This window comes from Rhineura floridana, chromosome 1, assembly GCF_030035675.1.
Source record: "Rhineura floridana isolate rRhiFlo1 chromosome 1, rRhiFlo1.hap2, whole genome shotgun sequence".
In the NCBI taxonomy this organism is placed as follows: domain Eukaryota; kingdom Metazoa; phylum Chordata; class Lepidosauria; order Squamata; family Rhineuridae; genus Rhineura; species Rhineura floridana.
In genome coordinates, this window is record NC_084480.1 from 58,776,839 (window position 1) to 58,803,555 (window position 26,717).

The 26,717-nt window shown below is 40.2% G+C and overlaps 1 protein-coding gene across 14 annotated transcripts in view; it reads left to right on the plus strand.

Moving 5' to 3' along the window:
• Positions 1-26,717, plus strand: part of ADGRV1 (adhesion G protein-coupled receptor V1) — a 432,032-nt gene that overhangs the window by 119,272 nt on the left and 286,043 nt on the right. For all 14 annotated transcript variants that reach the window (XM_061622198.1, XM_061622202.1, XM_061622203.1 and 11 more), the window contains 15 exons: positions 6,898-7,028; positions 8,001-8,100; positions 8,968-9,147; positions 10,920-11,083; positions 12,135-12,228; positions 14,705-14,783; positions 15,966-16,104; positions 16,923-17,064; positions 18,519-18,781; positions 20,641-20,816; positions 22,507-22,631; positions 22,907-23,073; positions 23,506-23,652; positions 24,710-24,817; positions 25,952-26,204. In XM_061622198.1, the coding sequence (XP_061478182.1) occupies positions 6,898-7,028; positions 8,001-8,100; positions 8,968-9,147; positions 10,920-11,083; positions 12,135-12,228; positions 14,705-14,783; positions 15,966-16,104; positions 16,923-17,064; positions 18,519-18,781; positions 20,641-20,816; positions 22,507-22,631; positions 22,907-23,073; positions 23,506-23,652; positions 24,710-24,817; positions 25,952-26,204 (2,268 nt within the window). The remainder of the gene's footprint in view (positions 1-6,897; positions 7,029-8,000; positions 8,101-8,967; positions 9,148-10,919; positions 11,084-12,134; positions 12,229-14,704; positions 14,784-15,965; positions 16,105-16,922; positions 17,065-18,518; positions 18,782-20,640; positions 20,817-22,506; positions 22,632-22,906; positions 23,074-23,505; positions 23,653-24,709; positions 24,818-25,951; positions 26,205-26,717) is intronic.

A 26,717-nucleotide genomic window follows, 5' to 3' on the forward strand; every position in this document is an offset into this window, starting at 1 on the left:
ACTTTTGAAGGTCTTTCTCAACTGCCTAATTTAGGTATATATCTCCTATGTGTGAAAGGTCATTATATCACTTGGAAGTTTTCACATAGATCACCATTGACAATTCTCTCCAGTATGCCTGAGCTTTCATACCTTTCTTCTCCACGTTAATGGCTCTGATCAGCATGTCAAAACAGCTGTAATCTGACAAGCTAAGAAGAGCCATCAATGAGCATATGGAATTAACATAACTGTGGTGACCTTCACTGGCTCTTTTTGCCACCAGCTGAACACACACACATACACAGGAGCTGAATAACATTTTGTTGTAGAATTTAGAGACTGTAGTGGGCAGTGAGCTTTCAGAGTCTAACGTGTAAGCCACTTTAGCTTTATCAAGACACATTAATTTTAAAAGAACAGTTAGATGATCAAATTTTTTTGAAATGACTAAATATTTTCTTTAGTGACGAGTTTTCATTATCCTGAATTAGTGTTGGGGTCATCAACATGGCTCCATATTGGGAAAACCTACCCCATTCAGGTCTCCATTTCACATACAATATAACCTTATCACTCAACCAATCTGCCTTCTTGGCTGCACTTAACAGTTTCCTCAGTTCTTTTTTTTAAAAAAGTCCTATTGCACAGACCCATCTTTTCCACTGCTGCCAGCAGTAACCTGTTGTAATGTTGATGAGGAAATGAAGGCCACCGTTTCCTCTTTGAATGATGACTTGATCCTCAGATTGTTTATCCTGAAATAATTCTGCTGAAGCAAATAAACTATTCTGGAGTAATTGTTTTGCTCCATTATTTCAACTTTTTGACAACCTTTTTGAAAAGAACCACTTCTATCACATACTCTTTCAAAACCTTGTTCTCCCCTTATCCATTAGGGTTGACCTTTCCCCTTTCTTATAATTCTACTGAGTAGTCGCATCATACAATATTATTCCCAATGGTGTAAATGCTTACATTTTAAAAAGCAATTAAATCACCAGTTCCCCAAGTGAGTGCAGTATGTACCAGACTCGGCCATGTTTCTTAGACTCATAGCCACTGTTCTGCATGGATACCATTCAGTGACTGGAAAGTCATGTAAGCAGCCTGGAGAGGCTTTACTTTTTGTTAGTTCTCATGTATCTATAAACCCATGGACATGCCCATTTTCATGCAAACATAGTCAGACCATGAGAACTGTTTCTGATATTAAATTATTTAAATTTCAGTTTTGAAAACACATGTGGCCAGTCACCAAAGTTGTTCATGTTTATAATGTCAAAAGGGCCAAATGTGCATGTGAACCCTGTTCTTAACCATGTGATATAGGCATATTCTGGCCAATTGTGCTGCTGCACACTGTATTGTAATGCATTTTATTATGAATAATATAAAATAATACTGTGCAATGGCGTGTTGATCTATATTGTGTCTTATTTGTGCATTTTGCTGTTCTGGATTTTTACTTATTAATTGGTGATATTGGTGCAAAATTCTCAAATGGGATAGAATGTATTTCAGTGCAATACTAAATATTATGGGTGGGGGTTTTGGGGAGGAGAGGGAAATGATCTTTTGTTTCTTCTCCAAAATTGCTACTTTGGACATAAAAGAAAAGTTCTAGTAATCAAACTAAGACATGCATTACCAAAATGCACATTGTATTTGGGCTTATTGTTGATACAACCTAAATTTTTGCATTTCTACAAATAGTTCCTAGAATTTCTACTGCAGATTATTTAACACTGATTAATCACTTTCATCTTACACTTTTAGGAAACATTAAAAAAGGTGTCATTTTGTGTGAATTGATGGTTTTAATTTTTAAAATGTAGTAAATGTAGTTATATTTTTATTTTGGTGTTACTTAATACTGACATGATAGCAAATATATACAATCCATTTTTATAATTAAAAATTAAAACAGGGATTGCAGGTTTCACATTATATTGCCACCACACCAAAGAAGACTCGTGACACCATAATGGAATAATGTTATATTTATTAAAATATAACAAATATTAAATTTCAGCCAATTACAACCAAATAACCAAACTGAACTTACTTCAAGCAGGTGAGGATAAACCTGACTGAAGGGGGATATTCCCTCCAGTCCGCTGGCCATGTCAGTCTCAATGGACTGTGACTCCCCAGCCAAGGATGTGGGAAAACTTGTCCCTCTTTGCTAGCAGAGCCAAGTATGTGTTTCCAACCTCCTCAGCCTGGCCCTGCCATACAGGCATTCACCATGCTGCGCAAGCTGGTTCCACAAGGACACCCCCACATCCCCAGTCATTCAGCACTGGTAGTTCACTAGGGAGTGCCCTTTAACAACATGCCTCCTTCCAGAGCTTGGAAAAGTTACTTTTTTGAACTACAACTCCCATCAGCCCAATCCAGTGGCCATGCTGGCTGGGGCTGATGGGAGTTGTAGTTCAAAAAAGTAACTTTTCCAAGCTCTGCCTCCTTCTCCTACTTTGACCCCACCTTCCTCACCTGCCCAAATTCCATGCCGGCCATAGCGAGTCAACCTCAACCCCCCCGAGAGCCAATCGAATCAACCCAGCAGTAGGCAAAACCAAAGGGATTCTGAAACCAAAATCCCCCCCCCAAATTCCTACTCAGCCCCATCTGGTGACTAGCAAAGCCCATACTGACAAGGGGGGGCGGGTGCCACAAGGTAAAAAGAGGCAAGTTTAGTAGGAGGAGTGGGCTTTTAAACCCTGCTCCTTCCTCATGTTTCATTGGTCAGCCACCCTCAGTTGACCTTCTTAGAAACCTTCGAAAGGTTCGCGAGCCTTCTAGAAGTGAGGTGATGGCAAATACCCCACCGCTCAAGGCAGGAACGCCATTCTGCCAATATTGCAAATACCAACCATCTCATCTGAAAACTCAATTTGTTGCTTTCCTTTCAGTACCCTACAGTACATGTTATTGGTCACTTCCATTTCCACAGTTATACCTAAGCTGTGTGTATTCTGTGCTTAAATTAAAACAAAAAGCACTCTGTGCTAAGACAACCTGAATTGTGACTCATGTAGATTTTGCAAACTGAGCTAATTTTATGTATGTTTGCTTAGTTTCTTCTTTTTCTCTGATTCAGGGAGAAGGACAGTGAAGCTAAGTCCTTGGCCACTGGAGATCCAACTCACCCCTCCCTCACCTCACCTTTGAGATCTCAAGGCATTGCCTAATTATTTCCCTGTATTTGCCCTTGCGTAGAACCTTCCTAAGTGTGTGGGTGGGGGGGAGGAATCTGTGGCATGGACACTGCAAGGTCTGGAGCCTTGCTGGCTTGGTCTGGCAAAAGCAGGATTGGGGAGAGATGGTGGCTTCCAACTCACTGGCAGTTCTTGTTTTTCCCTCCTACCAATGGTAGAAAAGATACTTATGCCAGCTTTGGCCTGGTTTAGGCTGGGACCCAAACAGTGGATGTGTTCAGGGAATAAGGAGGCTTTGGATCTAGCAGTTCCAAGGCAACTAGCTGAATGCCCCCAGAACACCCAGTTTAACCCCTATTGCCAGCATGTACACTACCTGCAGTATATATGTGCCCCTGAGCTTTCTGTGGGCATACTGAGAGCCTTCATGGTAGACATGTTGCCCCATGGTGGACCTCCTTTCCATCAGCAGAGGGTCATTTCCATCCCATCCTAATTCTCCTCAGTCAGTAATCCTCACCCTAATGGAAGATTTCTCTTCCTTTTTTTTAATTAAAAAAGGAAGTTCAGATTCTCAGGTTGCTATATCCCAGTACCAAATGTGCTTGCACAGCGTGATTATGAATTACCATATATACACAACCTGGTTATAATTGTGAGTTATAGTTACACAGATTTAAAAAGATGAATGTTGTCCCCCACCCTTATTTTCAATGAAATAAGTATTTCAGAGTTTCAGAAAATGTAGATATCGAATAATATAAAAAGAGTTTTCAACAATTACACTGGCTTAATATGATACTGTATGTGTCTAATGTGTGAAGTAAAATATTCTCTACTATATATGTGTTCTTTCCTTTGACCCATGGAATACTGCATGTACTGGCAAACTGAAACTTTGTGCACTTGAAAAATGCAGTAGTAATACATAGGCAGTTTAGTTATGGCAGGGACATAGGTTTTCTGCAAGTCAAAACTATTTTTTTAAAAAAATGGAAAAAAATTCTGCATGTCTACTTCATTGTACTCTGCCCCCCCAGCCTAATGGAACTGAAACAGCCTTGGTCGCTCTGGTGGGTGATTTGAGGAGGGCGTTGGATAGGGGAGAACATGCCTTCCTCGTCCTCCTGGATCTCTCAGCGGCTTTCGATACCGTTGACCACAGTATCCTCTTGGATCACCTGGAGGGAATGGGAATAGGGGGCACTGTTTTACGGTGGTTCCGTTCCTATCTCTCAGACAGGCACCAATGGGTGACACTGGGAGATGAGGTTTCAGACCCTTGGCCTCTCAATTGTGGTGTGCCACAGGGTTCTATCTTCTCTCCCATGCTATTTAACATCTATGTAAAGCCGCTGGGGGCCATCATCAGGAGATTTGGGTTGCAGTGTCACCAATATGCGGATGACACTCAGCTCTATCTCTCATTTAAGTCGTCACCAGAGTTGGCTGTGGATACCATGTCCAAGTGCCTGGAGTCCGTAAGTGAATGGATGGGAGGTAATAGGCTGAAACTGAACCCCGACAAGACCGAGGTACTGCTTGTGGGAGACAAGAGGAGGTTGGGTGATATTGACCTGGTGTTAAATGGGGTAAGATTGCCCCTAAAGGACCAGGTTCGCAGCCTCGGGGTCATTCTTGACTCCCAGCTGTCCATGGAGGCTCAGGTTTTGGCGTGAGCCGGGCAGCTTGGTATCAATTACATCTAATACAGAGGCTGTGTCCCTACCTTCCTGTCCATCTGCTCCCACGGGTGGTACATGCCCTGGTCTCCTCTCGCTTAGACTACTGTAATGCGCTCTACGTTGGGTTACCCTTGAGGACGGTCCGGAAACTACAGCTGGTACAGAATGCAGCGGCACAGTTGATTAAGAACAGCCACCGCCGTGATCATATCACTCCAGTGCTAGAAGATCTGCACTGGTTACCAGTTGTTTACCGGGCCCAATTCAAGGTGTTGGTGTTAACCTTTAAAGCCCTACACGGTTTCGGTCCAGTTTATCTTAAGGAGCACCTCCAGCATCATCAAATATGCCGCCTGACGAGATCAGCCACACAAGACCTCTCGGTTCCGCCAGTTAAAACAGCTAGGCTGGTGCGGACCAGAGAGAGGGCATTTTTGATTGTGGCCCCCACCCTCTGGAATTCTCTGCTATGTGATCTTCGCCATGCCCCCTCCCTGGTAGGTTTCCGCTGAGAATTGAAAACCTGGCTGTTTAGGCGGGCCTACGGGACTGTTGGGTAATCTAGTTTTATTCTGTAAAGATGTGGGTGGGTTTAGATTAAGTAGAGTCTGATGTTGTATTTGTATCTATATGTTATATTTTAATTTTCTGTACGTCGCCTAGAGTGGCCATTAATTTGGCCAGATAGGCGACTTAGAAATAAAATTTTATTTTTATTATTATTATTATTATTATTGTGAACTTATTTATGCATACGATAGTCTATAAACTCTGAGTTTATTTAGTCATATTAATAATACTTGTTTGACAGTCTGTGTCTGTGTTGGAACTGCTTTTTAATATGTTTTGAACCTCTTTTTTTAAAAGAAGTTTTTAAAGCTTTTTAAAAATGTTTTTGAAGATGTTTTGTTTTAATATATTTTAAAGTCTGATCTTACAATGTTTTCAAGTGTTTTTAGTGCTTTTGTTTGCCGCCTTGGTCCCCCACTGGGAGGAAAGGCGGGATATAAATCTATTAAATAATAAATAAATAATATTTCAGCATAGATACTAATTCTCTACAATATCAGAAGATAACATATTTTTTATTTGTCTGTGAAATGGTAATCAATGTTGTCCTAACTGCAAAACTCTGTTCCATTAAAAATGTTACTATGGCCGTGCAGAAAACTAGTGTCCTTGACTTACACTTCAAGTCTTCTATGTACTACATGTACATTAGATGTGAATGTATTACGTTCTATACATATATTCATTTACCAAAGTATGAAGGAGCAATATCTATGCATATGATATGTTAAAACACAGGTAACAATTAACGTCTTGTGAACTCTTTCCTTTGAATTCAAAGAAAATGGTAACACTGATTGTGTCGTGTAAGTTTTAACTGAAATAAATGGAATCTACAGGTAATTACAAGCATTTTTCTGTATGCGTTGTGTAACATTCCACCACAGTGCACTGTTACACTATATGTGTATTTCTTGCAATTGAACTACTTTAGGAAATAACATGAGACAGCTAGTACATACAGCATTAATTTTTTTCTTTTAGTCTACAGGAGTTATTTTTTCCCCTCTTGTTGTTTTTGCATGTTCTGATGGTAATTTGCTTTCAGTGTTTATACTTCAATTCCTAGCATGCATTTTGTACATTCCCCCTGTACTTTCTAAAGACAGATTTTCACGATTTAGCATTTTGACAGTTCTGGGTCCTCTTGCACTAAAATAGTTCAGTAACAGGATGTCTGAAGCAAAGCTTTCTATAAACGTATATATGAGATTTTGCTTTTGAAAGATGTTCCTGCGCTTATTTGATTGATGGTTTGCATTCTTCAGGGTCCTTTAAGAGCAATTCAAGTAGCAGAAACAATCCATCAGGAACTTCTTTTATGCATAGGCCATTTAAAAAGTTGTGGAGCTCCTTAAGAGCATGTTGGTATACTTGAGAACCTTCTATTTGGTGCAATGGGGATTGCACAGGAGAAGTTCCTGGTGGGTTATACACAAAACTTGCGTCTGTTTCCTTGTGGTCAGTTATCATTGTGTTCTGCTTTCTTTAATTCCTAGGAGAGTTATTGCAGTTTCATATCCTGAGGACTGCCCCAGGAGCAGGGAACGTCACTGTTGATTGGAAAATTGTTGGGCACCACTTGGAACATAACTTTGAAAATGTTTCTGGCATGGTCTTTTTTTTGGAGGTAACCACAACATGAAAATAAAGAGGAAGTATGAACAGCTACAGTTAAGTTGGGAACGTTAGGACAGATCAAATGTATTTACTTTACTGTTTTACAAACACAGTGCAAAGGTTTTTAATGATGAAAGGAAGAGAAAGGAAAAGCTTTCTGTAAACATCAGTTCAGAGCCCTTGAAAGAGTGGTCTGTCCCTCCCCAGGCAGGTACCCAACAGGCAGAAAGAGAGAAAAAACGGTGGCAGAAAGAGAGAGAGAAATGTTGGATTAATTTAGCAGGGTTAGCTTGGAAGATGACTGTATGGTAAATGCTGCATGAGATAGACTTGCCCTTTGGTTCCAGTCACATAGAGACTTTTGGTAAATAAGGAAGCTTGGTTTATTGTTGGAAATACATGGATAGAAAAGAGTTCCTAGTTGTAGCCAAGCTGGAGATGCAAGGGAGAATGCTTGCTCCTTGGATCTCAGCAGAAATACATATAAAGATCTCTCTCTCTCTCTTGTGGTTAGTTGGAAAAGAAGGGAGGAGTCAGGAAGTAAGGTCAGTAACCCTAAGAGTATCAGTCTATTATCAGAAGGAAGGTCAGTACAGAAATCAAAGAATAGTGAGACAGTTTAGGAAGCTTGGAGGTTTGCCTTTCTATCTACTCATTCCTAATGCAAACCCTCAGCAAGCTGAGTTGTATCCCAACACTTCCACATCCCAAGGGTGTCAGAGAAAGAAAACAGGGTTGCCTCACCCCACTATTGACTCTGGTTCCTTCCACCAGCAGATTACCCACAAGGGAATGCAGCCCTTGGAAGAAAAAAAAAGTTAAATCGTTCCTGCTGTACAAGATGTTGCAGTACCAGCCTTTCCTTGTGGTAAAACTGCTATAGGGGATACAGAACTCTCATTTTCTCAAATGGAACTGAAAATGTTTTACTGTTTATAGTATTCAGTTCTCTGATGAATGACTTCTCTTTTTTCAATAATAGAGATCATTGAATGCAACATTTTATGTTCATCTGTTGGATGACCATGTTCCTGAAGAAAAAGAAGAATATCAAGTAATCCTGTACAATATTAGAACTCAAGGTAATACAGAGTTACTCTGGAGAAACAGATCAAATTAGGGCTTGTTTGCACATGCATACATATTGCTTAATCACTCAGCATTTTATAATTTACAGATGGATGTATTAACTGATTCAGCTGAAAGGCATTGTGCTTGAAGTGATGTGAGGTGATATGAAAGTTTTGTCTGTGGTGTTTGATCTGTGATGTCTTATTCACAAAGGCAAGTGATCACTTCATGCTGCAGCAATCAAATGAGGAATATGTATGTGTGAATGTAGCAGCACAGAAGTGAAGTAAACTCTGGCCTTTGCTACCAACCTAAGGGCCATGGTCTAAGGGCCATTGGAAGGCTGCACCCCTGCCTCCTGGGAAGGACATCATGCCAAAGGGGATGCCAATCTGGCCCATCCATCAGCCATAGAAGGAGCAGCTGCAAGGAGTTGTCTGCCCCTCCTTCCCTCCCTGCCAGAAAGAACACTCACCTCTAACTAGCAGTTGCCCTGGGACTCCAGAGTTGAAGGGAAGCACAGTGGCCTCTGGTCTCAGAGCCGCTAGGGGGGTGCACCCCTGCCTCCCAGAAAGAACAGCCTATGCCCATATATCAGCCAGAGAGGGAGCAGCTGCAAGGAGCTTGTTTTGACCCACTCTACCAGCCCAGAAGGAACACTTATAGGAACTTTGTCATTAAAATGTAGCACCTCACCGCATCATCTAGAAATAATTAACCTCTCTCTCTCTCTCTCTCTCTCTCTCTCTCTCTCTCTCTGTGTGTGTGTGTGTGTGTGTGTGTGTGTGTGTGTGTATGTGTGTGTTTGTGTGTTAAAAAGGACACACTTCTGCAGGTGACAATTCTGGTTAACATAGTCAATTGATTTTGTTTTTCAGGTGTTACTTCTACAGGAGCTGCTATCTTGGACAGCCAAGGTTATGAAGCAATTTTGACAGTAGAGGCTAGTGATGAACCATATGGAGTTCTGAGTTTTGCTTCTTCTTCTAGAGTTGTTTTGGTCCAAGAAGGAAATAAAACCATTCAGCTTTTCATCAATAGAGAATTTGGATCTCTAGGTTGGTGTATGCAGTAGGTTCAATTTTAAAAGAATGTTATGTGTGTTACCAGACTTTGGCCTACAGGCCTAATTAGGCCCAGTGGCATCACTAGCGGGGTGCAGGGGATGCAGACCGCACCTGGGTGACACCATGAGAGGGGGTGACACCCAGAGCCGAGAAACGCTCCGGGTCAGCGTCGGAGCAGCCAACTCCTCCTCCTCGGAGGCAGGCAGGCGGGTGAGACCGGGAGCAGCATCAGCGGGGCGAGGGAGGCGCACCAGCATTCCCAGGCCTGCTTCTCCGGCTGGGTGCTCCTCTGGCGCATGCCCTCCCAGGGGCATGGACGTGGGTGGCTGGCCTCGCACGTACATGCGTGCTCAGCACAAGGTTTGGGGGCTCGCCAAGGGCCCCCCAGCACCCAGTCCTGTGCGCACCCAAAGCAGGCACCCACTCGCTGGCAGTGAAGCTGGGACGGGTCTTCCACCGTGGTCAGCATCTCCTGTTGAGTGTGTGTGCGCACACGCGGCCAGCCACCCCCGTCCATGCCCCTGGGAGGGCACGCACCGGAGGTCCGCACCCCCTTGCACTCCTGCTAGTGATGCCGCTGATTAGGCCTGATATGGGTTCCAGTTTGGCTCACAAACCATACCTAGTGTCATAGATGATGTCAGGTGTGGGGGAGGTATGGACAGGGCTACAAAGGAACAGTCTAGAGCTTGAAGTGAGTTTGTGATTGTTCCTGATTGTTTCTTTGCAAGTAGAGCTCCCTCTCAGGAAGCTCTGCTGGGATTGGCTGCATTAGGGAGTTCCTCATCAAGAACTCTCTAACACAACTGAGGGAGCTGTTTGGGTTCAAAACTTCAGAGGAAGTGGTTGGATTCAAACAACTTTATCCAAATGCAACATCCCCCCCCCCAAGAGGTCTGTGGAGGAAAAACATAACTTAAAGGAAGCAGTTTGAATCCAACCACTTCTTCTGCAGAAGGAAATATTACAGTAATTCCCCAAACAATACTATATCAAAAGAAACATGAAAGGGCTATATATATATATGATGACCGCTCAGTTGTTGAGAGTAAAATGGAGGCTAAAACTTTACTCCCATTTACCTGAGGGTTAAAGGTGGGGTAGAAGAGGAAGGTGGAGAAAGGGGGCACTGAACTGTTTCTGCAGGATTGAAACAACTCCTACTGATAACAGTAGCAATGACATGCAGCTGGGCTGAAATGGTATTCTTGGAGAAAGAATGACATAATAAGGACAGAAGTGATTGCAAAAGTAGTGTGAAAAATCACAGAATAAAGGGACAGGAAGTGGCAGTATTGCTACAAATTGGGGCATGCATTGTATGCCTCATGACCAAGCAAGCAGAACAAGTACTAGACAAAAATACTAATGTGGAATGAACTTATAGGGGAAAATAACCCTAAGGGGGCACCTCTCCAAACAGCCCAATGAGACAGAATGCTGTGTCAGGTGGGAGGGGCAATGGGGGTTGGAACTGGAGTATCCTGAAAGAAAGCATGTTTTAAACAGTAAACAGGAGCACTCCACACTTGTAGGTCCTATTTGTTGAGTATGATAGAGCTGTGACAATAAGTAAGTTGTTTTTTGTCTCTGTCTCTCACTTACACATAGAATATATGGAATCGACAATTGTTCTTTGTTTCTCTATATATCAGTTGTAATTAGACCTATATCAATTATAATTATATATCAATTATATATTATATATATGTATTCTATTTTTTTAAAACAACAACAACACCTTTTTGATGCCTGCTCACCAGGTGTTATCAATGTCACCTATACAACTGTTCCGGGATTTCTTGGCTTAAGGAATCAGACCGAAGGGATATTGGCTGAACCAGGAGTTGATTACATACCCATATCAGGATCATTGCTTTTAGGAGAAGGTGAAACATCCGCTGCCATAAATGTTACTATTCTAGAGGTAATAGTAATTCCATTCAACATTGGGAAAGAAATAGATGTTGATTCTGATGGGTGCAGGATTTAGGCCATAATTCTGAACTATATCAGGCATGTTTATGCTGAATATATTTTATTGCTGCATGGAGGTAATAATAGATGGCTTTCTCCCCATCTAATCACTGATGCAAAAAGTCATGATCAACAACTACAAAGTGAGTACTTAGATTTATACAAGTGGGATTAACTGGTTTCATTAGGCTACATTTACTATCAGTGGTGCACTTCACCACCTTCAGAGTGAATAATGGATTGCTACATATTTTCCCTTTTCTATCTCTTGGCTACATTACTCTAGCCATGCAGTAAATCTTCACCACTGGAAACAGGTCTCATCACTGATGTTATTTTGAAATACATAATACTTTGACTTGCATACATTATGCGAATATCCATTTGAGGCCAGCTAATGATCTTTTTCGGAAGATGATTCAAATGCCTTCTGTAATAAATGTTCTAAGGTGGGGGTGGTACCCTCACCCCATGGACTGAATGTAGTCCTCTAGGACACTGTTTTTAAACCTTGGATCCCCAGATGTTGTTGGACTACAACTCCCATCATCCCCAGATATCATGGTCAATGGTCAAGGATGATTGGAGTTTTAGTCCATCAACATCTGGGGACCCAATGTTGAAGAACACTGCTCTAGCCCTCTCTGTTCAGCTCTTGTACTCCCACTAGGCCCTGCCCCTCACCAGCACTGCCTCTCATCCTCCTCAAGTGCTTTTGCATGACTGGAATGTGTCCTTGAACAGTGGTGCAGGATGGAGGCATGTCTATCTGTGGAAACCTGTGGCTTTTTTGTGACTTGAATGTAGCCTACTGTCCAAAGGTAAGAGTCAAATCCATTGCTTCATCCAGCTTTGCTTCTGGCTCCACCTATCACTGGCATATGGCCCCCAGAAGGTTCTCCACTCCTGTTTTTAAGATGTTAAGCGAGTCTTCTTTGCTGATTTTGCATACATACTAAAAGATAACAACATTGAGAATGTATTGCATTTTTGTTTTGCAGGATGATGTACCAGAGATGCAAGAATTCTTTCTCCTCAGTCTAATGTCTGTGGAACTTATCATATACCCTTTGACATCTTTCCCTCCCAGACTTGGTATACATTTCACATCTTTCCCTTATTGTGCCACACTGATCATTTATATTCAATAGCATAAACACTATATGACTTTGATATCTTTTTCTTGCACTGACTTTTATTAATGCAGGGGTACTTCTTAGTCTTCTTATGTAAGCTTTTAAAAGACCTTATAGCATCAGACAACACCTTACATTAAGTTCTTAGAGTACAGCTGCATCTGTGTTTTCCTTCTATTTTATTACAGGTGTGGGATGGCCAATTTAGGAATGCAGTTTGTGGAGAGGAGGGTTTAACCTTTTCATCTCCAGCCACAAACCCAAGCAAAATCCCCCTGCAAGGTACTGCTAGGGCTGAATGGCCCTCAGAGAAGCTACTCCAAGAACTGTGGCAAGAGGGGAGAAGTGAGCTGCACCTCCTGGAGTAGTTCCAGAGCTGAAGCCCTTCTAGGAAGTGTAGGCAGAGGGACCCAGGCATAGAGTGGCTTGTGCTGCTTTGAGTGGTGCAAATCCCCTAAGGTTAAAGAAAGAATGAAAGAATCCTCAGACACCTTGTACGTTTATGGTAAGTGGCAGCCTGTACCTGTCTCCAAGGCAGTAGAGTGGAATGACCAGGGTGTGATAAGGGGTCCTAGTCTGCCTGCCCCCCAACCTGGTAGCACTTCTGCCTCTACCCCCACTGTGAGGCATAGAACAAAAGCCAAAATTGGTACCAATCAGAGGTTTCCTCCCCCCAAATCCGGATAGCTGTTTTTTTTTGGGGGGGGAAGGTAGGGATTTTCCTCTGGATTGTGGTTGTGGAGACAAGGGTTAAACTCATTCTACTCAGTGGAGGATTGTGCCTTTTGGGACTTGTGGAGTGGAAGGGAGGGAGGCTAACAGTAGATGGACCCACAACAGATGGTTGATGGTGGTAAGCAGAGCCAACTAATTTTGGTTTGGTCCCCATCCTGCTCCCTGTTAAATTCTACAAAGGCAACACTAAGACTGAGGAGACTGACAGCCAGCGCTACCCCTTGGACTGGTTGTAAGTAAGGAGGTAGGCATGTGAGGGCTGGCTGAGGTTGTTGGGGCAGGTCCCCATTCACCCTAATGGACCAGACTCTGCCGATTCATGACAAGACTAGATCAGGCCTCAGACTATGGAGGCAGAAGGAAACAACAACTTACTTAAAAGTGCCCCACACCACAAAACTCTGAATCAGAATTCCTCATCAGCTCTTAAAAACTGGTTTCATTTTCTTGTATGTCTTTTGGCATTGTCAATAAGGTTGTTTTGCCCTTGAATACAAGTAAGGCATTTCCTGCCGGACAGCTGATTTACAGAGCAAGCCTATACACAACTACTCAGAAGTGAGTTCCATTGTTTTTAGTGAGGCTTACTCTGGGGTCTATTGTTTCTACTGTCTTATCCTTCCCCTGTCCCAGCCAGCTGCTTCAGGAGAACTGTTAGCAATGTACTCAAATCGCCATCTATGTTGCTATGGTGAGGCCAAACTGTGTTGTGGAAAGTGCTGCTTTTTTGTGCAAACTACCCATTCTCCATAATTTATCCTCACCAGAGTTCCCTCTAGTGAGCTCTAGATGTGTGTGCCATGAGGCCAGAGGATAAACGCCCATGCCACATGCTCTGTCATCTGAGTTGTGGTCTCCATCTATGGTTGAGCGTTGGTTTGCATGATGCCCTATGCTGTCATGACATGGGGTGGCTATCTTTGAATTTTCTGCACCAGTGGGACCAGTGTAAAGTTCTGCTGTCGACACAAATGTGGCTGTGGTGTGGAGGATTATAGGATATGATATAATTTTGCTATTCCCCATTAAGTTTGTGTCTCTACCCCATTTCATCCATTACATTGGCAAGTATGGCTCCATTGTAGAAGTGCTTTGCTGGCATATTGGAGGGGTGAGGGTTCTACAGGTGTAGCATTTGTGCTGGTGTCATATCTGCTGTTCTAGTGGAGTTTCTGCTAAATCCTAAATTCCTCAGACAGCATACTTACAGTATAGGGTTCCACCCTTAGTCACTTTCAGCAAGTGTTGTGTTGTTTATGGCAGTTCAAAACAGCTAAGGTGAATTGAACATAGCCTGACTCTCTACTGCTTCAGGCTTCTAGTGTTAACAAAAAAACCACTCTTACTGTATACCTCTAATATTTTTTATTTGACCTCCTTGTTTGCATGCCTATAGATTTGACCGGGTTAGTCCATTACAAACTGAAAGGTAAACAGAAAAATATCTTGCTATTTGTTTGAGATGTGTATGTTAGAGATAGTATAGAAAATATTTAGGCCTGTGATACAATTACTAGATGTGTCTATCTTCCCTTCATTCAGTTAGGACAGTGTCTCTGCATTCAAAGTTGATACACCCAGTTGATGAATAACAGTAATTCAGAATCCAGACTTCTAGAGACATGTATGTGTACATAGTTCAGAATATCTGAACCGTGCTCAAAATATTACACAACTTAAATAAATTATTTTATCTTTAGATGCAGATGGTTTGGCAGCACAGATTATTATTGATGCTAATGATGGAGCAAGAGGAGTAATTGGCTGGCAAAACACAAAGTAAGTCTCATCTTCAGCTAGATATTCTATTGCTTTCAGTTGCTTGTGCACTCAGCTATTTCCTCTGGTGGTACAAGCAGACTGTGACACTTTCTAGCAGTCACAGTTCAGATAAATTTTAGGTGAAAGCTCTGATTCCCCCTCAGAATCTGCTCCCCCACTTGAATTCTCAAATTGCTACTTATATCCCCTATATTCAAATAGCACTTCAGATTGATTCCTCTGTATTCCTACTCTGGAGGTGCATCTTCTGAGGATGCCCTATAGTTCAGGAGAGGAGAACAGAGACTTACATATATGGAAGCCAGTATGATATAATGCATGGAGAGTTAGAATGGGAAAATCTGAGTTGAAATATGTGTTCAGACATATAAGTTTACTGACCGATGTTGGGGTAGCTGCTTTTCCCCAGCCTGATCTACATCACAGGGTTGCTGTCAGGATAAAATGGGTGGGAACTACAGCTGCTACCCTAAACCCTTTGGAAGAAGGGCAGGATCAAATGTAATTTAATAAATGTAATATAAAGGTTCCAGGTTCAAATTGTGGCATCTCCAGTTCAAAAATGCTGGACTGCTACCTGAAAACTTAGAAAGCTGCTGCCACTCAGAGTAAACTGTCTTTATCCAATGTATTTTATTTCCTAAACCAGTTAGTAAATACTGTATGACTTCCTCTTGCAACATATGGCTAATGTAATAGGAACATAGGAAGCTGCCTTATACTGAGTTAGACCATTGGTCTGTCTAGCTCAGTATAGACTACGCTGTGTAGCATCACCTGTCCAGGATTTCAGACAGGGATCCCTTCCAGCAGTACTTGTTTTAACTTATTTTAGTATTGTATTTTTATATTCTTGCTATCCTCACTGGGACCTTATGGTGAAGGGTGGGAAAGAAATGCAACAAATAAATAAATAAACAGAAAATGCTGGGGATTGAACCTGGGATCTTCTGCATGCAAAGCAAATACTGTACTACTGAACTATATGGCCCTTCCTTGTTGTCTATAAAGTATCTGAATATTCCCAATGAAATCATATACTTGCTGCCAATACATATAATTTATTTATTTATTGATTTAATTCGACTTTTATACCGCCCATAGCAAAGCTCTCTGGGCAGTGTACATCAAATAAAAACACATATAATGGGGGAGGCTGTACTTCTTTCTTCCCCACAGTTTTGAAATAAGTGAACTGAATGGAAGTTTGACATTGGTGGCATTCCGGGACCGAGGATCTTATGGTAAAGTGTCCTTGTTCTTGTACGCTCAGAATCTGGAAGCACAGCAAGGGCTGGATTTTAATGTTTCCTCAAGGGTAAGAACAGACCTTAATAAAATACTTTTTACCACAACACTGGCCAGCTAATTTGTTCCAGAGATGAAATATAATCTGATAATATGCCATGTCAGAATTATTAAATTCTAGGGCTGAAAAGAGGAGAAATGAAACTGTTTCCACAAATACAGAAGGCAAGGGAAGCACAAATGCTTTAACATGATAAAATATTTGATCAAATCTTGAACCCACTTCAGATGACAAATGCATATAGAAGAAACACACATGAACACAAGGAAGAAGAGGGATCATGCTGACTCCCAACTTCTGTGCATTCATGCAGATGTGAGAACCAAACCTACATGTATGCAAGCATGTGTGCTCAGTGCCATATGACCAGGAACCATGAAAAATGTAGCTTCCACAGCTGCATGGAGAGAGTGTACAGTGTATGTAAGTGTACAGGTTGAATGCATGTAGAATCAGTTCTGACCTTCAGATGAACACTTTGAAGTCAGGAGAGGCACAATCACACTTCCCAACTCCACATGCAAATGCATTTGTCATCTGAAAAGGATTTACTATGGGCATTATTTAACTAAATCCTATACCCCCTCTCCTCGACTGAGCATGCCATGCACCACCCTCAAATCTGTTTCAGAGGGTTGGGGGAAAACCCATATCAGATTTAGTGTGTGTGTGTGTGTGGGGGGGGAGAATGTTCTGTTGTGCAAAGAGAAATCCTTGGTTTGTAAAAGTCATCTAATATTTGCATCTTTATTTATTTGTTGAATTTTTTAAAAGTATTGAATTTAGGTTTTTTTAAAAAATATTGTGCTGATTCGTTTTGTTGCTAGATTCTTTCTTTTGCTGATGGAGAACGGTATAAATATGTTGATGTTATGATTGTTGATGATGAGATTCCTGAAGGGGATGAGAGATTCCAGCTAATTTTAACAAGTCCATCCCTTGGGTTAGAGCTAAGCGAAAACACAACAGGTAATATTGGTTAATCTTAAAGCTAGTTCTTTCTGTTGTGATGATTGCAGTATTACATTGTACACACTTGTTAATCACAGTGGACAATTATGTATTTTCCCTCAAGATTGCAAAATTCTAACCAGAGAATTAGTCACCTACCAACGTTATTAAATATTTGTGGGAGAAAAAGAGCAACAGTAGGCAATCTGTGGTATTGTTTTGCAATTAGCTGTTCAAATAGTAACATTCATTGCTATTGCTGATTGCTAAGTGGTTCCTGCTTCAGCTATTCCTCAATAATAATAACATAATGTTCAGTGTGTGCTGTTGAATGTAATAGGACAATATAAAAAGATAGGTAAAATATCTTCTGATTAAGCACCTTCTACATTACACAGTGCAAAAATTGCATACGGTGATATCCAGTGCTACTGATGGAAGGTATCTGTCAGTGGAATGGGAGAGGGAGGCAATTTCCCTGCTTCCCCCCCATTTTCTCCATCTGCTTGGAAGGGCATCCTGGAAAATTGCTGAAATTACCTTCCTCCCTGCTTCATTATGGATGCCTTCCATTAGCAGATGGGAAGCATTGCATATCTCATCCATAGACCACAGATGTACTAACATTCTGATTCTGATCTACCTGATCAAAAACACATTCCATGAATTATTGATCTCAATTGGGCTTAATTCTGTTCCACGTAAATGTGATTGGTATTGTGACTTTGAACATTAATTCCACTAATTTCAGTGGAACTTGTCAGAGCATTTAGATAGAATCTTTTAAAAATGCTTACTTTTGGCTGGAGTATGTCCTTTGTCTCTAAAGTAATTGAATTTAAAGAACTTTCATAGTTTGTTATGATCACATCCATACCATAGATTTAAAGAACATGACTCCCCCAAATAATCTTGGGAACTGTATTTTAACTCTCACCGAGTTACAGTTCTCAGCTCCCTTAGCAAACTACGGTTCTTAGGATTCTTAGGATGTCCTTTAAATGTATAGTGTGGATGTGACTTTAAAGAACTGTCTTATTTTATTATTTAACGCAGTTACTTTATACACAAAGGACATAGTCCAGCCAAAATTTATGCTTTGGATGTGACTGTGCACAAACCTTATTGTATGCATTGGTGATGATTGTATGTATTATTCACTGATTTAACAATTGTTCTTTTAAAAAAAATATTTTACATCAAACATAAAGCTTGTTCTCCTGTGTCAGCTCCTGCTTGGAACTTGAAGAATAATAAATATGAGCCTACATTTAAAAATCAATTTGTAGTAAAATCATATTATGCCTAAACGTTGTGCAGAAGAAAACACATATATGATAAGGAAGATGCTATGAGCCAGTATTGATCTTTGGTTTTTAACAAATTATCTGCATTTTCCTCCTGCATATATCATGTATAGATAATATTATCCTAGATGTATTTTAATCATTGTGTTCATTTTCTGTTCAAAGCCACAGTTACCATACTTGCCAATGATGATGGCCATGGTATTTTGTCCTTCAACAACAGCAAGCATTTCTTTCTAAGGGAGCAGACAGCACTACATCTGATGGAAAGTGTTGCAGTACTAACCATTATCAGGGAACCTCTTCAGGGAATATTTGGAACTGTGACTGTCCAATATCTTGTGAGAGAGATAAATTCTTCTGAAGCATCTGTAGATTTGACACCATCACAAGGCTATATTGTTCTAGAAGAGGGAGTCAGATTCAAGGTAATATGCAGGTAGTTATCCTTCAAAGTTAGCGCTTCTCCATATTTTGTACTGTAATTCTCCAACCACAAAATGTGTACCAAAAGCATGTATTAAGGGAAAAACTACAGAAAAGTGCTTATATCAGTGAAAATAATGTACAAAAAAGCATTATATTAGAGGAAATTGCTTGCAAAACACTTTACATGGTGGACCATTCAAAAATAAGATTTTGTATTTTTAGATGAAAATATGATTCATGGTCAGAAGGAGTATACTTCTGAATACCAGTTGCTGAAAACCACAGGAAGGGAGAGTCCTCTTTCACTCATGTCCTGCTTGTAGGCTTCCCATAGGCATCTGGGGTGGCCACTGTGAGAACAGGATGCTGGACTAGAGAGGCTATTGGCCTGATCCAGCACACTCTTGTTATGTTCTTATGTCTGAAATGCTACAGTCCAGAATTCTACTATCTTATTATGTGTAATGGGCCAGCCCAAATATTTGCTTAAAATGTGTATAAAATATTGCTGAAGTAGCTTCCATTGGCTTAGCCTATAGTTTATTTATGCATAAGTAAATAGTAGTGAAGAGTAAAAAAGTTTCCCCTTTTAAAAATGGACTTCTTGCCCTCCCTTCTGAACAAAGCAACGTTTAACTATGAGGCAAAGTACAAAACGATAAGGAAGTATAGGCAGTCAGCCAACACTCTGGCTGTATCAACAAACCCCTTATATGATGAAGTTAGGTAAACTAGTTGTTGATACTACTCATAGAGAAGGCATGGGGAAGCGCAACAGATAGACAAATACTGATAAGACCATGGGAACATGCCCCCTCGTTGATACAAAAGTGTATAAAAGGCCAGGCTTTACAGCATTCACTACCTTCCACTCCGGCTAGAGTGAGAGTCAAAGAAAATGCAGGAAAACCATTCCATCTGTTGTAAACCTCCCAGAGAGCTTCAGCTATGGGGTGATATACAAATGCAATAAATAAATAAATCTATTCTGTCCATGACATCTGATGGGTGATGTATGATGACATGTATTTCCATGTACAGAACTTTGGTTCTGTAACAAGACTTAGAGTTGAACCCAGTCTTTCATCTATTGTAACTTGATTAACTAAGATGTGCCTTCAGGTTTTATATTTTGATGTTAAATGGATATCCAGCAACTTCTTTTTGCTGATATGTATTCCTATTTTCTGTTTCTGCGGCCATCTAGAATGCATTTTATTAGTCGTAGTATACAAGATATGAATAAATAGCAAATATTATAAAGATTATTCTGCTGTCTGAAGTCTGACTCCCAAATAGAAATTTCTGTTACCTTCCAAGACTCAAGAATTGTTGAGTGGGTCTCCTTTATTATCTGCCTACCTTCTGACGACTGCTGTTGATAACCTGTGAGCTTAGGTGAATTAATGGTTGACATAAAAGGACTTTTATTTATGACATTTATTATAAAAGGACTTTGGGTAGACAGGGATGAAGGGAGAATGCAAGAACCCTCAACCCTGTGCATTCATAAGAAGAGGGCCAGCCTTGCTGGTAACAAATGTATGGAACAGTTCCAATATAATAAAGTATAGGTGATATCTATCTACTTATATTTCAATAAAGGCTCACCAAGAATATTATCAGTGCTTATTAGGTATCTGAAATTACTCATTTTCTGTCCAGTTTTGGTAACTAATAGCTCTCTATTACTTAGGGCTAAATTATAGATAAACAAAGGAAAAGTACCTAAAGAATCATGGCCAATGAAGTTCTGTACTTTCAGTAGTTGTCAGCCATGTTGAAACCATTTCAGTGTTTCATTGTTGATTCTAGCCGATCCAAGATTTTCACTTTATACATTTGTTTTCTCTTACAGACTCTACATATTACTGCCATACTAGATGCTGAACCAGAAATGGATGAACATTTCATTGTTACCCTGTTCAATCCAACAGGTGGGGCCAGACTAGGCACAAGAGTAGAAACTGCGATCACAGTGTTGCAAAATCAGGCCCCATTGGGACTTTTCAGTATCTACCCAGTTTCAAATAGGTATATCACAATGTCATCTCAGTAAATGCAACTTTTTGTTTGTGTGTAGATAGGATATTGTTCTGCATTTTATGTTGGTTCAATGGGTTATTTATTTATTGAAATGTAAGTTAAAATTCAGATAAAAGGGAATGCCATTGCTTATAGTCCATAAGACACATATATGAAAGAGATATCATTAAATACACAACTAATACACTATCAGTACTATCATTACATATTTTCTATCTATAAGTCAATAAACAGTTGCCAGCTCTTAACAAAAAAACCCTCCCTGTGTTCTATTACCTCTTAATAGAACAACTTTACTCAGTTTGGACAATTGTGCTAGCTACCATACCTTGATAATCCATTCTTTAATAGTGGATGCTTTTGAAATTGGCCAGTGTTTTGCATCTATTTTTTGTGTGTGCCGTCAATGCATCTGTTTCCTAAAGAACAATGTGATTTTCATATGTAGAAGCCCAAAAAGTAAGGTGTTGGGAGTTATGGTACATCATAATTTGTTATTATGTTAACTGCATTTACAGGGTTGGATCCAGAGTGTCCCTTCCATGAATGGAAAGGCTCCTTCCATTTAAGGAAAGGACTGCAATCCAGTGGAGGCTCCCACTGGAGGAAGGGCGGGGGGAGAGGAGGATATTTTTGCTTATTTCCCCTGTAGCCTCCCAACACCAACACCTCTGACACTGTTCTGGAGAGGTCCCCATTCCTCCAGTGCAGCTTTTCCTGGAACCCAAAGGGGAAAGAGGAATCAGCAACAATTGTCTCCTCTCTTCTCCATCATGAGCATTCCATGAGCAGACCTGTTTATGAGAGCTCTAGAACTGAGCCACAGTTCCCACCTAATTAGTGGGATTGCTACCAATTGCTACTGATTAATTTCTGGGCTCAATTTAAAGGGCTGGTTTGGATCTTTAAACCCCGATGCAGATCAGAACTGCAATACCTCAAGGACCACCTCTCCCCATATGAACCAGCCGGGACCATGTGGTCTTCATCAGATGCCCTTCTCTGTGTGCCCCACGTGAGGGAAGTATGAAGAGTGGTCACATGAAAATGGGCTTTTTTCAGTGGTGCCCCCCAATATGTGGAATGCTCTCCCTAGGGAGATGCACCTGGTGCCATCCACCTATCTTTAGTCACCAGGTTAAGACCTTCTTATTTACCCAGGGCTTTGGTAATTAAGTTGGCTCCTACAGTGGTGCTTATCTTTTAGTGGGATGGGTAGGACTTGTCTTTATTAATATCTTAACAAATGAGCATTTTATGTATTGTTTATTCTTGATTGTTTTGCAATTTTCAGGTTTTAAATTGCTTTTATGTGTTGTATCTTAGTTTGCCAAGTTGCTTTGAGACTTTTTCTGTTGTAGTAATAAATACCCACACCCTGCAAGATAGTTGCACCGTAGGACATGTCTACCAAATGCCTAATTAACTTATTTGGAGTGAAATAAAACAGTGTGAAATCTTACAGTGGTTTTCTTTCATATTAGTGCAACGTTGTCCTTTTTGTAAGTATTCCAGTCAGATTCTATAATTGCTGAACCTAGTGGGTCCTTTCACATGTAATGTTTTCACTCCCATGGTCTGGAGGACTGAATCTGGAGGATTTGGAACAGGCCTCAGGTCCTAGTCGTATGAAGAACATTAATTTCTTTATTTTAGTAATGGTCTCCATAACTTTTAGGACAAATTCTCTCATAACGGAAGAAACCAACACTACAATCTACTTTAAAGTATCCCGGAGCAATGGGATCAACACATCAGTGAGTGTGGAATGGGAAACACTGTCTGATACTGCATTTGGGATAAGTAAGTCAATTCATTAGTAGTTTTTCTTAAATTGCATACTACAGATTGGCCTAATGAAGCAAGGAGAATTAAGTTGCACCCAGAAGCCATGGGACTGACTTGACCAATGTCACTGCCTGTACAGCTATCATTGTTTTGTCTGGGGCACGTTTTTGACCAGTGTATGGTTGTGTGCATTGGAGATGAGGCCATCAATTCAATAATATGGATTTCTCTTTCTTTGTTTTCTGTCAATCCACACAATAACTGGTCTGTATTTTTTTTTCTTGTTGCAGAGGGTGGATTAAGTGTGTTGTCCATTTTACAAAGTTTTGTAGAAGAAACAATATCCAGCTGGTGTTTCTTTACATCAGGAGGCTCTTTATATGGCATATTGTTGCGAACACATCCAGCTGTAAATTCTTCAATATACCAGTGGCGAGGAGTTTTCGTTCCTGTTGAGGTATACACTGTTACATTTTTTTTTACCATGTGTAAGAAACAAACAACACTGAAAGATAATTAAAACTAATATTAGCACTTTTTCAAGACATATAAAACATTGCAACAACAGTAACAGGAACGTGTAGTAGTCAAACGAATCTGATGCGCCACAGGTTCCCCAATCCTGACAGGGTTGACTGGTTGCACCCAGGTCATGTTTGTGGGTTTCCCATAAGCATCTGGCTGACAACTGTGAGAAGAGGATGATGAATTCGATGGGCCTTTGGCCTGATCCAGCAGAACTCTTCTAGTGTTCTTATGGACAGAAACTCCTTTGAAATCTGCCTTCATCTCACCATGATATAATATTAAATAATGTTTTTGTTTCAAAACAATTGTTCATGCATGGTATTAAGATTACTTGAGATTAACTTCATGGTTGTTTTCTTAGGAATTTAGTATTGAGAATCCTCATCAATGTATGACATTTCAAATCAATGGTTCTTCCTATCTAATCATTACTCATGGTGGGACAAAACAACGCAGACCTTCTAACAATACAGTGTACTTCTTCACCCCTGAATTACAGTTACTACAGGTAAAATTTTTGCCTTATCCAAAGATCTCCTAAAACCATAAGTTTGGTGGAGTATATCCACTTCCAGCAAGCTTTTTCTCATTGAAAGCATGGTGCAAGGTAGTTGGTATGCTGTTTCTACATTATTCCCACAGTATATTTTGAAGTAAAATATGGCATTATGTGGAGTTTAAAGTGGGAATGGATAACTAACAGGATAAGTTCTATATTTGGATATCCACTTTTTTTCTTCCCAAGGATCACAATACTAGACACAATATAAAGGACAATGGTTTCTGTTCTTGTGTCTGAAGGTCAGACTAGACATAATGTAATTGTGATCGAATCCCCCCACTTGAAAGCCATGGGAAGGGGTCCAAACTGGGCTGGGGTAAGGAGGACCCCTTGTTTTCCCCCGTTTAAATCAACCCTCAAACAGGAAATGACAGGTATCTGTATTACATCTATCTTTTTCTCAGCTAATAGCACAGTTTTAGGAAAAGGGCATTCAAACTGGAGAAATGCTGCTGAGGGGAAGGCTTAAAATTCTGGTTCCCAGTGCTGTGGTCCCAATCCACTTATAAGTATAGAAAAAAGTGTTGGGAGATCAGATCATGGCTGGTTTGGCCCTTAACAACATTTTAAAAATAAAATCAAATATAGTGCATTGCAAAAAAATTTAAAAAATAAAAGTAAAGTGAAAGAGCTGGCTGTTTATATTGTAACAGTGATTTCATATTTTCATGTTTAAATGGTTTTACATTTAACAATATTAAATAAATTATACATGTATCTAATGCCTGAATTAGATGGGGGAATGGACTGTCTGCAAGCCAATCCCGACTTATGGCTACCCTATGAATAGGATTTTCATGGTAAGCAGTATTCAGAGATGGTTTACCATTGCCTTCCTCTGAGGCTGAGAGGCAGTAACTGGCCCAAGGTCACTCAGTGAGCTTCATGGCTAATGTGGGGATTTGAACCCTGGTCTCCCAGGTCGTAGTCCAACACTCTAACCACTACACCACTCTGGCTCTCCTCAATTAGATAATGTACATAAATTTTTTTTCCCTTGCAGATACAGACCATCTTGGTGCCAGATAGCAGTGATATAAAGTATTTCAGTTTGAACCAAAACCTCTACTTAATTATTGCAAGTTCTATGCCTGAATCCAAATCTCTCCAGGTTGGGGAATCTTCCTTGTTCTTCCTGTATAATGTGTGCTTGTTCTTTAGACTGTTGAGATCAACATATTCAGGACTTTTGCAGCATTCTGAATTGTTTAAACAGCTAACTACAAATAATGTGGCAAATTCAGTTTGATGTAATGGAAGCACCAAGATGAATGTCCTTACTATTATTGTTCAATAGCTTGTCAATTTACAGCGGATGTTTACTATATATTTTCTTAATGAAGATTTCTGTTGCACACTCATAAATATAGTTTGAATAAGCAAGCATAGATACATTCCTGACGGTCTCTGGAAATTCATTTTCCTTGTTACCATATTTTCTGAAGACATAGTTCTCTGTCTGTACACATCTACAAAACTACTTCTCTGTGTTCAGGGCATAAGACCTTTTGAAAGATGAATAACTGAGAATTTAGCTTGGGTGCTAGGGGGTCTCTTTCCACTGTGGCCCTGGCTAGAAGATAGCCTGCTATCAGTTCAGCAGAGCTGACCAGAAGCCCACACCAAGATACACAGAAGCACAGTGAGCAGAATGCCCTCTTAAGGTACTCTGGAGGGAATCACAGAGATGAGATCAGAGCTCTGCCAGAGAATGAGTTTTTACTGAAGAATAAAACAAAAGGAATTTAAAAGTTAGCTGTTGAAGATACGAATGTCAGAGATGTTTCTTTGCTTGCTGGAGAGGCTGCTGTTCTGGAATAGACTAATAATGTCTTGGGTTTCAGACTGTGGTTTCATACTCTGGCTACAGTACCACATTTTAGCTTTCTATTTGTGTGTAAGTACTGTACCATTTATGATACTCCTGTGAATGCTTCAGTTGGTCAGTCAGACCCAGTCTTTTTTGCAGAGCTTGGAAAAGTTATTTTTTTGAACTACAACTCCCATCAGCCCAATCCAGTGGCCATGCTGGCTGGGGCTGATGGGAATTGTAGTTTAAAAAGTAACTTTTCCAAGCTCTGTTTTTTTGTATGTGACTTACAGGAGACCTATCCTGGTTTTTCATATCCTAAATATACACCTTATAAGTATTTCATATGTTGGACTTAATGACATGTTAACATGACATTTGATTTTTTTAATAGATTTAACTGTAACTAGAGGGTTTTTTCCCCATTTCTCACAGATTTTCTTATGGGATAATGGTGTCTTTGTATTCCACCATCAGCTGTCCATGAATGGAGTTCTAAGTGTGGACCTTTTCCCCAGAGGAGATACTACTTATCTAGTCATAACTCCATTAGACTCCACACAAACTCCTCTTTTATACCAGTGGTCAGATAATAAATTTAGAAAGCTTCATGAACTGCCAATCAACGGAGTAACACAAGTCAAAGCCTTCACTTCTGGATCAGACATCTACTTAATTTTTGCAAAAGGTATTCATACATACAAGATCCATTTGTCAAAAATACATTAAGATTCAGCGGTTGCTATGGAAATAGAAACATGAAATGAGAACAGAAATTACTTTCCTATGACTCTTGTCAAGAAAATGTTTCTATGGCCTCACTTTTTATATACCAATCTTGCCCTTGGCAATGTAAGGCACACTTACAATATTGAATAATGCTAATGATAATAGTATTAATATTATTATTTATTCTTATCTCCTGCCCTGCCTCCGAAAGGAGTTCAGGGTGGCTAACAATTGTCAAATGTACAACATGCACTTTCCCAAGAAGCATGTCTGAAGCTAGTAATTTACAATTATTTTGATTTCTATGTTTTATTTACTTTTTAAAGCATGTTTTCTTTCTCTGATATGTTCACTTAGGGAGAGATTAATAAATAAAATTACAGTAAATGGTCCCATCTGTGGTTCTAGTTATATCATTTTTTTCTGTTCTTAGCATATATTAAAAGAATATATATTTTTAGGTACTGCTGTG